At 33.5% G+C, this 14,282-nt stretch overlaps 1 protein-coding gene across 2 annotated transcripts in view; it reads left to right on the forward strand.

Moving 5' to 3' along the window:
- The window catches only part of GUCY1A2 (guanylate cyclase 1 soluble subunit alpha 2), a 268,051-nt gene that overhangs the window by 61,470 nt on the left and 192,299 nt on the right, over positions 1 to 14,282 (forward strand). For both annotated transcript variants that reach the window (XM_045556684.1, XM_045556686.1), the window contains exon 4: positions 5,988 to 6,706. In XM_045556684.1, coding sequence (XP_045412640.1) covers positions 5,988 to 6,706 — 719 coding nt within the window. The remainder of the gene's footprint in view (positions 1 to 5,987; positions 6,707 to 14,282) is intronic.

The following is a 14,282-nucleotide window of genomic DNA, read 5'->3' on the forward strand; positions in this document are numbered from 1 at the left end:
ATCATCTGGCTTCCAGGTTGCAGATGAGAAGTAAATTTTTTCGGTCTTTTAAAAAAAAATTACTTGTTCTTTCTTGCAACTTAAAAGATTTTCTTCCTCTCTTTTTTTCAGGGATCTAACCAAATATTCCTGGTTGGAATTTGTGCCTTTCCATTTGTAGATTCAGAATTTTCTGCAGTTAAGGGGAAATTCTCTGTATAATTCATTTAATTATAGTCCTTCCTTCATTGGTTCCTTTTTCTCAATCTGCAACATGCTGTTTTTTGAAATTTTATTTTTTGTGAGTTGTTCTTCTAAATCTGTTTATTGACAACAGAAGGATCACAGAATCAATGCTACAAGAGACTATCTGCCATTTTATAAGAAAAGCACAGACGTGTGCTTTGCGATTTGAGAGGAAGGAGTAATACTGATAGTATTGGAGTATACTTTTATGATATTCTACTTTTTAGATATAGTTGCTAGGTAAAAAAAAAATTATTCCAGAGCACTCAAATAGGGATTGGCTTCATCTCCATTATGCCACATTTCTCATTAAAAAAATTTATATTCTATGTATATTTTAAAACATATCTTCACAGATTTTCAAAATTACCAACCGTAAAACTTAACCATCACAAATAATTTTGTGCTTGAAACATATAATATGCTTCTAATAATATCTATTCTTGTATGTATTCAAGAATTAATCTTAAATATGTTAGAAGATTTTCCTTATTACTATGCTTAGCAAATTCTTTGTTGGCCCAAAGATATTAAACCCTATTTTTAAAAATTTGAATGTGTTTTATTAGCTCTGAGATATAAAATTTTAAAAATTAAGAACAATTAATTTAAGTTCACCTACATTTAAAAATAAATGTATGAATATACATATTCTTTTGTAGGAGGGTGGGCAGAGATGCCACGAATGCAGTAAAAGGAGGAGAATAACATGCCTCTAAAATAGTAGCAAATCATTGTCTTAACCTTTGATACATTGAGAGTAAAATTGATAAGAACCTTTTTTTACTATTATACTATCTCAACACTGACTTACTAAACTATAAAATAATCTGAAACTACAAAGGTTTTATTTCACCTAACAAAGATTTAAATGAGACTATTAATAGATGAGATTAAAAAAATTCCCTTAAAATTACAATTTCGGTGGTGGGATTTGTTTTTAGCCTTCTCCTTTGTTATTATTTAAACATGTATGATATTTACCCTTGAATCTTTTCTGGGAGTCAGAAATCAACTTTCATCACTTCTTGATAGATTGATGTGGCACTAGACTATTTGTCATCTGGGTTTCAAACTTAGTTGACAAAAGCCTTATAGTCTTGCTGGATAAAATCACTATTTCTCTAAAAAGATAATTATTGCCTTAAAATATTGAAATGTATTTACAGTTTGGACATGAGACATAGTTGTGCTTGAGTTATATCATTTAGATGTTTGGTTGATGAAGCCTAAGCAGATAATCAAAAAATAATTACGGAATATCTCTGGCTCACAGAAGTGAGTAGTTGGTAGGTGTTTAGCTATTTGGTTGGAGTTTAAGCAACTTGAAGATATTCTCCTCCTGTGGTATTTTCTCACATTAGTTGAGACTGATGCCCTTGCTGGGTGATAGGGATGGTCTCTGGATCTAGAAAGACACCAATTTCCCTCTTCTATTAATAGAATTTCCTCAGAGGATCCATGATTCTAGTCAATGCCATATCTCTGTCTACTCAATTGGTTCTCAATGAAGGCAACATTTCCCTTTCCAAGCATGAAGGTCATGCTTTTTACAATTTTATAAAATAAGTAATTGTAGCCTTCAAATAATATTATTCCTTCAGATGAAAACACACTCCTCACCCCATTACTCTTAGTCTTCTGCCCCCACCTCTCCACTGAAGTTGCTCTATCAAAGGTCCTCAAAGATCTGACAAATCCAGTTGGCAGTTTTCTGTCTTGTCTTACTTGCTCTTGCTGTGGCATTTGATAACTATTGACTGTTCCTTGTTACTCCTTTCTATTGACTTCAGTGATATATTAATTCATTCAATATCCAGCCAGTATTTATTGAGTCAGGCAGAATGCTAGGCATTAATAATAAAACAATGAGCAAGACATGCATTTTTTTTCCCCCCACCTAGAAGTTTTATTGTTTTGATACTTTGCTTATTACACAAGATTTAGTATTAGACAGACTTCACTTTAAGACCTGGCTCAAAGTTGTGTGAACTTGGGCATATTTCCTAACATTCATCATCTGTAAAATGAGGACGATTAAAAAGATATACATAGGGATTTTTAAAAGGATTAAATCATCTATGGAAGTATTTAGCATACTGCTTGGCACTCTTTTTTTTTTTTTTCCATTCTTACTGGGACAGCCTAATTCAGTCAATATACTTCTCTTTCAAAGACATGGCAACATCCCTCTGGCTGGTGTTCTTGACTCTGGCCTTAGCAATGTCAAATCCAACTTCTGGAATGCTGATTAATTAGCATCTCATCCCCCGCTCCTCCCTCCCAGCCATTATACACTCTCTACGTGCTCTTCCCTGAACACAGCTGGGCTCACCCACCTCCTTCCTTCATCCATACTCCATTAGTGTTCATCTGCTGCGGCACTCTTTCCTTCCTTGTTGGCTTTTCTTACTTTTTTTTTCAAGTCTTCCTCTCCCAAGAAGAGGCGGACATTCTTTTTTTCTGTACTTCCCTAGGTAGTCCTGTGTGCCTATGTTATAGCCCAATCACAAGGTAATTTAATGATCTGTAGGGGGCCATGAGAGAACAGAATGTGTCTTTTTGTCTTGGTATTCTTATATGTGGTGCAACTGTAACCTTAAAAGGTTGATGATATTTATCAAACACTTAGGTGAATGGTACTTTCTATAAAAAACGTGTATTCTCCATGTGCCAGGCATTATGCTAGCGATAAGCATGCAGACAGAAATAGGGCAAGGTCCTTGTCCCCAAGAAATGTACAGTCTGAGGTGGAAGAGGGTAGCCGATGAGAGATAACAGGCCCATGTCATAAAGCAACAGATTCTATTTCATTTACAGCTAAAGGATGTCAGCATTTAGGCTGTTCACCTTTTTAAAGAGGTAATTTAACAGTAATTTAAAATTCAAACTTAACCATTAACAAGAACAGTTTTGTTATAAATTTTGCCCCGTGAGGAAATGTATTCTTATAGACTCAAATGTCAAGCTGTCATAGAGTCTGTGATATGAAGAGATGAGCATTGTCTATATGTTTCAAGTGATTTACTGTAAGTAGGGGGTTTGCGTCAATCGTGGGAGTCAGAGCTGCAGCAGTTGTCTGAGCTGAATTACTTTATCTGTGCTTTCTGAATTTTGAGATAAGGTTTAAAATGGAAGCCTTGGCTATTGATTTGCAAAAGTTGAAGTGATCTTTTCTTAGTTTTAATTTTTCAACATCTAAGAATTTATTTCTTCTTTTCTGATCTTGTGCAGTTTAACAATCATGGGAATAAAGATCTTTATTAGTTACTTGAATCTTTGTTTATATAAATTACTGTGTATAGTATTCAAAACAATTTGTTTTTTTTTCTTTTTAGTAATACAGTTACTTTAGCATCTGGTATTCCTTAGTGTCATCATTTGAAAATTAATAATCATTGTATCTTAAAGTATAGAGGTGCTTTTTAAAGCAGCAAGGATTTCTAGTTAATAGAATGCTGGATACAGCACGGTTTTTATTTTGTTGCCTCTGGTGAATTTACTTGCTATTTTCTGGATAATTCTTTGGGATTTTTGGCATTGGAAATAGAACATAAGCTTACTGTATTGACTCTGTATCTGTGTTCTTTACTTAATAACCGTGAAGGCATTTTAACTGTTATGAGAAATGCAGGTTAGAAACAATTCTCTTTTTCTTCTGTGCTTATAGACCCTAAGTCCTTTGAAGGTACAATTCTTCAAAGTTTAGAAGTAATGCATGGAATATTTTCAGTGGCACATGGAATACCAAAGTCCAGCAAATATAGTCAGATTACAGGAATTTTTATTTATTCTGAATTTAGTTTTTAATAAGAATTTCATAATTATAAAATTTCATAGTAACAAAGAACATTGTCATTGAATGTGGACATAAATCTAATTTGTATGTGTTACAATTATTTAATTACAATATAGTGATGGTGATATAAAAATTTGGCATAGAAATAAGTTTTAGTGAAGGAAATGAAAATGGATAGAATCAACCAGGAGAGTGTAATTTGGTAAGCCAGAAGAGAACAGGGTTTTAGGAAGAAGTGATGATCAATAGTGTCAAAGGGAAAATAGCAAACCAGGTTAAGTAAGATAAGGACAAAACAGTACACACTGGTTTAAGTAATTATGCGAGTAGTTTCAACAGTGCCATCAGAGCAGGAGCCAAATTGCAGTGAGTATCATCTATCTTGTTTTCTCTCTTCCACACTAGCAAACTGTACAGATAAATGCTATTATTATCAATTCCCTCTGGCATTATTGTTACTGAGTGCAACATGTGTTGAAGAGCAATATTAATAGGTGACTTTCTCAGCTAGCCTTGAACATCAAATCTATGAAACCAAGATTAATGTGATGCATCTTTATAAAGAGATTCTTTCTTACTTAGGTTTTCTACCTATTTCCACCTAGTACATGCATTTTGATAAGAAGTGAGATGGTAATATGGATGGTATGTGGACATAATGTAGAGGCTAGCTGGATATTTTATGAAGATTGGGGAAATCATTAAGAAAAAGAAAAATATTATTTGTGATAACCACAGCAAGTGAAATAGGGTATTGAAAAATGAGCAGTTAGATTAACAGCATTTGAAAAGCTGATGCTCTGGGAGTTAGCAGGAAGGGAGGGATATTTTAGGGGGAGCACAGAGGATTTTTAGAGCAGTGAGAATACTCTGTGATACAACAATAGTGTAGACATGTCATTATACATTCATTCAAACCTATGGAACAGTGGTCCCCAAGCTTTTTGGCACCAGGGACTGGTTTCAAGGAAGAAAATTTTCCCATGGACCGGGGGCTGGAGGGGATAGTTTCAGGATGATTCAAGTGCATTACAATTATTGTGTACTTTATTTCTATTATTATTACATTGACACTTGCCACTCACTGATAGAGTTTTGATATGAGTATGCAAGCAATTGATTTATTATGGTTTCTGTGCAGTCAAACCTCCTGATAATGATAATCTGCATTTGCAGCCACTCCCTAGCACTAGCATCACCACCTCAGCTCCACCGCAGCTCATCAGGCATTAGATTCTCATAAGGAGTGCACAACATAGATCTCTCACATGCAGTTTACAGTAGAGTTTGTGTTCCTATGAGAATCTAATGCTGCTGGTCATCTGACAGGAGGCGGAGCTCAGGTGGTAATGCTAGCAATGGGGAGCAGCTGCGGATACAGATGAAGCTTCCTTGCTCCCTTGCAGCTCACCTCCTGCTGTGGAGCCTGGTTCCTAACAGGCCACGGACCAGTACTGGTCCACAACCTGGGGGCTGGGGACTGCAGCTATAGAATATGCAATATCAAGAGTGAACTCTAATGTAAACTATGGACTCCAGGTGATAATAATGTGTGAATGTAGGTTCATGAATTGTAACAAACAAATGTTCCACTCTGGGGAATACTGATAATGGAAGAGGCTATGCACATGTAGGGGCAGGGCAGAGGGTATATGGGAAATATCTGTACCTTTTGCTTAATTTTAGGGTGAACCTAAAACTGGCCTAAAAATTAGAGTCTGTTTAAAAACAAACAAAAAAGTTCATGCTCATTAGCATCTTAGAGGCATCCAGAAGATGAACTGAAATTTAATTTCTCTGACTCAAGATGAATGAATCAACCTATGTTGGAAATTTATGTGCCCAAGAGTAAAACCTCTCTTGCTTTACTCACTAGCTACTTCTTTTGATAAGCATTTAAAAAACTATAAATTCAATTATTTATTTTTGACTTTACTAACATTTGCTTCCCATTTACCTCTAGGTTTGAAGTTTGAGGAAATTCAAGAAAGATTTGGTGAGGAGTTCTTTAATATATGCTTTGATGAGAATGAGCGAGTCCTTCGAGCTGTAGGTGGCACGTTGCAGGACTTTTTTAATGGCTTTGATGCTTTGTTGGAACACATTAGAACTTCTTTTGGAAAGCAGGCCACTCTGGAGTCACCATCTTTCCTATGCAAAGAGCTCCCTGAAGGTACTCTCATGCTCCACTACTTCCACCCCCACCATATTGTGGGGTTTGCAATGCTGGGGATGATTAAGGCTGCAGGAAAGAAGATCTATCGGCTGGACGTGGAAGTGGAGCAGGTTGCAAATGAGAAGCTGTGCTCCGATGGTGCAAACCCAGGCAATTGTAGCTGTCTTACTTTCCTTATCAGAGAATGTGAAAATACTAATATCACGAAGAACCTTCTACAGGGAACCTCCCAAGTTCCTGCGGACCTCAGAATTAGCATCAACACCTTCTGCAGAGCCTTCCCTTTCCACTTGATGTTTGACCCCAACATGTCAGTCCTGCAGCTGGGCGAAGGCCTAAGGAAGCAGCTCCGATGTGACACTCACAAAGTGCTCAAGTTTGAGGACTGCTTCGAGATTGTATCTCCAAAGGTTAATGCCACCTTTGAGAGGGTCCTGCTGCGACTGTCCACTCCGTTTGTGATTAGAACAAAGCCTGAGGCTTCTGGCACTGAAAATAAAGATAAGGTAAGTGGTCATGGACTTGAGATGGGTGATGGGAACTAGAAGAGTGGATGATTATTTCAATAAATTACATGTTGGCTGTACTTGTAATTATTTAGGCAAGAGAGCTTAATATGCCATTTAGAAGATTACTAGTCCCTGGATGTGTGTAAAAAGATTTGGCCCCATTCCCAGCCATTTTGCATAGTGTCTGCCTCATCCATTAATTTCAGCATATAAGAAGATGACATTTATTAATACTAGCCATAGCAATTACAAAAATGAAAGGACTCACTAAATGATAAAAACTCATGAATATTCCTATTGATTGAAGTCAAACTATGAGAAAAATAGTCTTTCAACATTGTTGGGCTTGACTGCCTTATCTTTAAATAAATATAGGTAAAGAGCTAGCTATACTTTTAATATTCTAAATTTCATAATCTAGGAACATCTGGTTTACATCCTATTTTTGTCTTAATATGCAGAATAATGTATTCCCCAAGTTGGAAATTAAATAACTATGTATAGACTTCTCCTATAATTAGATTTGCGTATTAAAATAGAGACTCATTCCTTTAGAACATTTTCACTACTTAAAAGAATACAGTGAATAGTAGGATTTTTTTTTTTTGTGGATTTCTCTGAATACTTTTGGGGTTATAAATTATAAATAATTGATGAAAAGACATCAGAAATAAATCTTAAAATAGTTCAGTTTCAATGAACATTTTGTCCTTCAGGTAAAATATTTTAAAGAATCAACAATAAAATAAATAATACAATGTAAAGAAAAATAAGCTGTGACTATTCTTATATTAATATGCTTTCAGTGATTAAAGGGAAAAATAGTGTTAATTTCCACTATAGACATCTGAATGTACATTCATTTTCCAGTAGATTGTCATTTCAACATTTCGTATTAGGGTAAATAAAGTTATTTTAGGCTTTTAAGCTGTTTCCAATCATTTCAGGGAAGCTATTGGCTACTAGAAATGAACAGGTTGCTCTGAGCTAAAGGAAGGAAGAGTTGCAGAAATAATTAAAGACTCAATGAATGAATAATCTACACATATTCTGGAGTACCTGCAATAATAAATAAATAAATGAGGAAATAGCCTTCTGAAAGCAGGCCCAAAGATGTTTTTGAGGATTTTATAAAGCATTAGTTTCATGACTGATTAATTTTTATAATTTTGAAGTTTAATGGAAAATTTTTTTAAAAGTATTTTAGAAAGATGGAATGATGCATATGTATTCAATATGATTGAATCAGGTGATTTAGGAGATTTATTCAGTAATGTTTTAATCATATAAATTCAATGATTTTCAGATATCTAAAGATAGACCTGGATTCCAATTCAGCACACTTGGATATTTTAGTCTGAATGAATTATTATTATTAGTTGATCACGTAATGTTTTAAATATTTTTCACATGTATATAATATATATATATGTTCAGTAATTGCTATCCATTTTGAAGTCTTTTAGAATGGAAGAAACTTGCTAAATGTGTATTTTTGTTCACATTTATAGTTGCTTTAAAACTGGAATCATTCTCTTTTTAATTTAGGGCATATTAAAGCTATCAGTTCTGTTTTACAGAAGTGCAATATTTGGCTAGGAGAATTTGAAGCATTTTTGGCTTTTAGCATTAAAGTTAATATTTTTGAAAATACTGCCTGAGCTAGAATATATTATTACCAATGCTGGTTGCTTTATATATTCTATATATTTGAGAAAAATTAATTCATTTTAAACTTACTGCTTCAGATTTTTCTCCTTATATTTGGCTTGTATGTCTATTTAATTTGTATACCAGGGTAAGAAATAGCCATAATGAAATGATGACTCAAATGTCAAGGCCCCCTGCCAATTCCAATAATAAGGAACTGTGCTCATTGAGAAGATGCAATTATCATTTAAGCATGTTAGTGGCAGTTTAAAAATAAAGCAATGGGTGGGATTTTTAGTTAGAATAAGGTTAGTAATATACTCATCCTTACATTTCTTTCTGCTTACTCACCTGGGTTTGCCAGAAAGAGACATCTGGGAGGCTCTAGTTGCCCCAAATTAAAACTATAGTCAGTAAGCTGTGGCATGGAGTTTTAAGCAAGTGAATAACATTTTTGAATTAGTATGTCACCAAATTTTAAATTTGTAGTTCCTTAAAACAAGAAGAAATATAAATCAGACTTAAAAATTTTTTTATTGATAAATTTGACTTTGATATTCTTTATTTTCCCCATAATAGCTATTCTTGTTAACAGATAACACCATGTTGTCTAAAGTATCTAAATTTTTAGTTGGCTTTGATAAGAAAATGCTATTTTGAAATAATTTTATATATTTATTCCTTAGTCTGATATTTGAGGAATTTAAATATCAACTTAATATTAATAGTTAAATTAATTTATCTGTGCATTTAATATCAATGAACCACAACCCCTACCATAAAAAAAAAATTAGGAGTTAATCATGTAGCTGTATAACTGTAAATCATTTTGTAGATTGAACTGTAATGCTTTTCATAAAGCATTGTTTTTGCCATTTTGTGGTATCACTCACAGGTTAATTGTATGATTAGAGGTAGACCATGCTCATGAGCAATTTGGTGAGATACTTATGAAACAGAAAGGCATTGTCCCAGCCTCCAAAGTATTTACAACTTGATCCTGCTGTAATGGCCTGTAAAGATGTAAGGGTTGGTCACCAGAAGCAAGATGTCACTGAGAGGCATCTGATGTATTAATCAGTGGCAGGTCCGAAGGAGAGGCAGAGGGGAATCCGACTTATCTACCATGAAGGGCTCATCCTACTATGAAGACTGTCAGTGAATTGAAATTCAACAGTCTTGAGGTCAGAAAAAACTCTTCCAGGTGGCATGACCATGCTTTGATCCCATCACTTGGTTTCTTCTACATCTTCTTGAAGTGATTATCCATGCCTCACATATTCTTCTATCTCCCTTTCTCTCTATTTTCTTCCCTCTTATATTGTATTCCTGTGTTTTCATCTTTCCTTAAGCTCAACTTCCTTTTCATCATCTTTTCTTATCAGATGTCAAGCATTACATATGAATAAATTAGTCAATTATTTAAAGAATGCAACAGTTTCAGCATTAGAAATACTCAATTTATATTAATTTGTGCTGTGTATTTCTTTTACATCATTCAAATATACTATTCTGAGAATCTGGAAGCTTATTACATAGATCTTTTTGAGTGACAAGGCATCGTGGTGAATTTGAGGAGAAATTTGTTGCAGTGCAATGAGCAGTTTGGGGTTCATTATCATGTAAACCAAATTTCAGATGTAAACCAGACTCCAAAGCTTCTTTATTTGGAGTGGACCACGTTTGTGGATAGGGTTGTCAGAAATCAGAGTCATGACATGTAGCTTCCTTCTCTACATTGTAAGGTCATGATGTGTGGGGAGAGTATCAATAGACTGGGAATGAAGTGTCTCTGACAACTGTGATTTTAGTAAATCCCTTTAATCTCTGAGCCTCAGATTTATCTATCTGGAAATAAAGGTACTTAGACTAATAATTAATATTTTTGTTCCCTTACAAATCATAATTAACACATATACATTTATATGGGGTCAATTGATGATGAAGCTTTCTTTCATCGTTATGATTCAGTGAATTCAGATGCATTTATAAAGAGAGGCGGGGAGAATCTAACTTATCTACCATCAAGGGCTCGCTCCATTATCAAGACTGAGTTAAAATAATTCTCTGACATCTTAGGCTGCCTACCTCAAAACATTATGTGTTGGGATTAAATGACATAAGCCATGTAAAATTCTTAGTATCTTTGATCCTGAGGCTAAGCATTGAATAAATGTTCATTATTCTACCACTATTATTAGTGTTCCTTTCTACCTGTAACATCTTCCTATCCATTCCCCATTAAAACTGTGGTATTACTGATGGACAACTTGACATATTCACTTATTTCCTTATAGAAGAAAGTACTGGATATCAGTAGATTTAATAATTTTAGAGAAATGTCAAGCTCACCTAAAGATCTTCACAAAATATGGCTTGGGCTCTGCTTCTTGTCTCCTTAATAAAGACTTGAAGACCACTGTCACAAGTTCTATAGGATCTCTGTTTGGATCTACCTTTTATTTACACACTGTCATTGTTTTAAAATCCCTAATCTTCTTGCCTGATTCATGAAAGTTTGGAATCAAGTTTTCATCACCTATGTCTACTAATATCTTTTATGTTCATTCATCACAGCATTTTGCTATGACTTCCAAAATAAAATGGATGAGTTAACTTTGGCACAACCTGAAGCAGCAATGGATTTTGAGAAACAATAAATAACATGAGTTCTTTTGACATTTTTTTTTTGGTAGCAACGCTTCAGAGAACTTTAATAACACCTTGGAAAGAACCCAGCATTTGAAATACATCATCCCTGCAACAGAGCAATAGCATTGTTATTCATCTTGACTTTTGTTCTCAGGGTTGGAGCTAAGGAAAAGCATAACAAAAACACATTTCTTTTTTAATTCCCAGAAATAGCCTCACATTTGTCTTATTAATTACAAGCTGCAAATGAATCCTGGGAAATAATTTTCAAAGAGTAATATAGGAAATAACATCTGATTTTCTGTGGTCAAATCAGTTTCCAAATTACTCCTTTATCTTTTCTAGACAGGTGCCCATCTTTTTCTGAGGTGATGGTTAAAAAGTTTTAAAATATATTTATTAATCACTCCATACCATAATGAAACTGTAGAAAGACGAGTTTCATCTGGCTGTCAAGAATGCATTATTTGACTTCGACTTTAATTTTATTTTGGAAAGTGTGAGCATTTCTTCTCTGTTCAGATCATAATATTTTATTAGAGAATTTCAAATATTGAACTGTGGTTTTAATGCTGGAAGACTTGACATTAGGGCTTTCTCAATACATTAGCTGAGGATAAATATAACTTCATTCAAAATTATCTGAAGTTTACTTTGTTCTTGTAAGTATAAATGCGATCTTAAATTTTAATTTTTGTGTTATTCATATTTCTCTAGAACTGTTCCCTGAGCATTGATTGCTTTTTAAGTAGATTAAATAAATTGACATTTTGACATAGATATTAGTGATGTTCATCCTGGTTCTATTTTTTGAAAAAAATACCTATAATGTTAAAATTACTGTATAGTACTCTTTCTGTATAGTTAGTATATTTTATAGAGTCAGAGGACACTGTAGATGATTACATGGTGAATTATATATTCTTAACAGTCACCCTTATACTTAAAATGTATATTTGCCATGTTTTTATTTTTGTCAACAAGACACATTGCAGCCTTGAACTTACAAAGGAGGAGCCTGCTATTGGAGATTAGACATTATTTAGTTCTAGGATTGTAGGTTCTGAGGGAGAAAAATTAGCCCCATTAGTTTTTAAGTTAGAATCATTTTATTTTTGGTAGTAGCTTTAAGTCTCAGTAAATTAAAAGCTGAAGAGCTGTTTTGCATGTGTTGTCTACCTCTTCAATTTTGATGGTGCTTTCCTTACTCGCATGAACATTTTTGTAAGTATATAGTGGAATGAAGTCTAGTAAATGTGTTTAACTGTGCAACTGTCATAATAATGTAATTTTAGAAGACTTTATCACCCCCCAAAATTTCCTGTGCTCATTTGCAGTCAATTCCTGCTCCTATCCCTGACCCCAGGTAACTGCTGGCCTACTTTCATCTCTATGGATTTGCCTTTCTAGATATTTCTTATAAGTATAATTATACAGCTGGTCTTTTTTTTTTTTTTTTGGTTTGATGTGATGTTCTTGAGGTTCATTTATGTTGTAGTATGTATCAGCAATTTTTTTATTTATAGTGCTGAACAGTGTTCTGTGGCATAGAACAGAACAGTATTCCATTCCATATGCTACAGTTTGTTTATCCATTCACCAGTTGATGGACGTTGGATTGTTTCCAGATTTTGGCTATCATGAGTAATGTTGCAATGAACATTTTTGTATGTGAATGGAATTTATGTGGATATGTTGCCATTTTTTTTTTTTGGGCAGATTCATAGGAGAGAAATTGTTGCATCACATGGTTAAGTATATGTTTAGTTTTTTTAAGAAATTGCCAAACTGTTTTTCAAAGAGGCTGTGCCATTTACCGTTTGACCAGCAATGTATGAAGGTTCAACATTTTTTTATACCCTCACCAACCCTTGGTATTGTCAGTCTTTTTAATCATAGCCATCCTAATGAGTGCAAAGTGGTTTCCTGGGTTTTAATTTATATTTCCCTGATAAATAATGTTAAACATCTTTTCTTGTACTTTTTAGCCATTGGTGTAATTTCTTTGGTTAAATGTCTAGTCAAATGTTTTACCCATATTTAATTGTGGTGTTTGCATTCCTTGCATTGAATTTTATTTAAAAATATATACTTTCTGGATATTATATTGTCTTCAGAAGATACTGTCTTTTGAAGAACAAAAGTTTTAATTTTTATAGTGGATCATGATCCATTTTTTTAATGGGTCATGCTTTTGATATGATGTTTAAGAAAGTTTTGTGCAATTCGAGACCATGGAGATTCTCTCCTTTGTTTTGAGGTAGTTTTTGTGTATGCTATGAGGGCTTAAGTTGTTAATTTCTTTTTTTCTTTTTTTGTATATATGGACATCCAATTGTCTCAACACAATTTGTTGAGAAGACTATCATTTCACCATTGAATTGCCATTGCAACTTTGTCAAACATTAATTGACTATAACTTTTTTCTAGTTGTTCTATTCTTTTTCACTGTTTTTTACATATAAATTTAGGGTGACAGCACAATGTCATAATTGCTGTAACTTTATCAAAGTAAGCTTTGCAATTGGGTATTGTAAATACTCCAACTTTGTTCTTTTATAAAATTGTTTTGGCTATTTTAGGTTCTTTGCATTTTCATATAAGTTTTACGATCTGCTTGTTAATTTCTTAAAAAACAGCTGCTGGAATTTTGATGGGGATTATAGTAAATCTATAGAACAATTTAAGAATAGCCATTTTAACAATATTGAGTCTTCTAGCCCATCAAGATAGTCTCTCTTTCAATTCATTTAGATCTTTAATTTTTGTCAAGAGATGTTTATAATAATTTTCAGTATACAGGTCACACTTTTTTGTTAAATTTATTTCTATGTATTTTATTTTTGCTGTTATTAATGGATTTTAAAAATTTATTTTAATTTTTGTTAATATGTAAGAATATAAATTATTTTTGTACATTGATATTGAGTCCTATGACCTTACTAAAGTCCGGTTAGAAAAGTTTAATATTCTAGAATAGAAAAAAGGCTATTTTTGGGGGGTAAATTCTTTAGAATATTTTTATATACAGGATCATGTAGTCTGAGAGTTGAGATAGTTTTCCGTCTTCCCTTTCTCTTTCTCTTTTCCTCCCCCACTCCCTCCATCTCTCCTTCCTCTTTCCTTTTTTTCTTGCCTTATTTTACTGGTTAGAACAATGTACAATGTTGAATTTAACTGGTAAAATGGAACATCCTTGCCATTTTCTGAATTTTAAGAAAAGCATTCAGTCTTTTACTATAGGTATTATGTTAGCTATAATTGTTTGCAG

This window comes from Lemur catta, chromosome 7 (genome assembly GCF_020740605.2).
Source record: "Lemur catta isolate mLemCat1 chromosome 7, mLemCat1.pri, whole genome shotgun sequence".
Taxonomy (NCBI): domain Eukaryota; kingdom Metazoa; phylum Chordata; class Mammalia; order Primates; family Lemuridae; genus Lemur; species Lemur catta.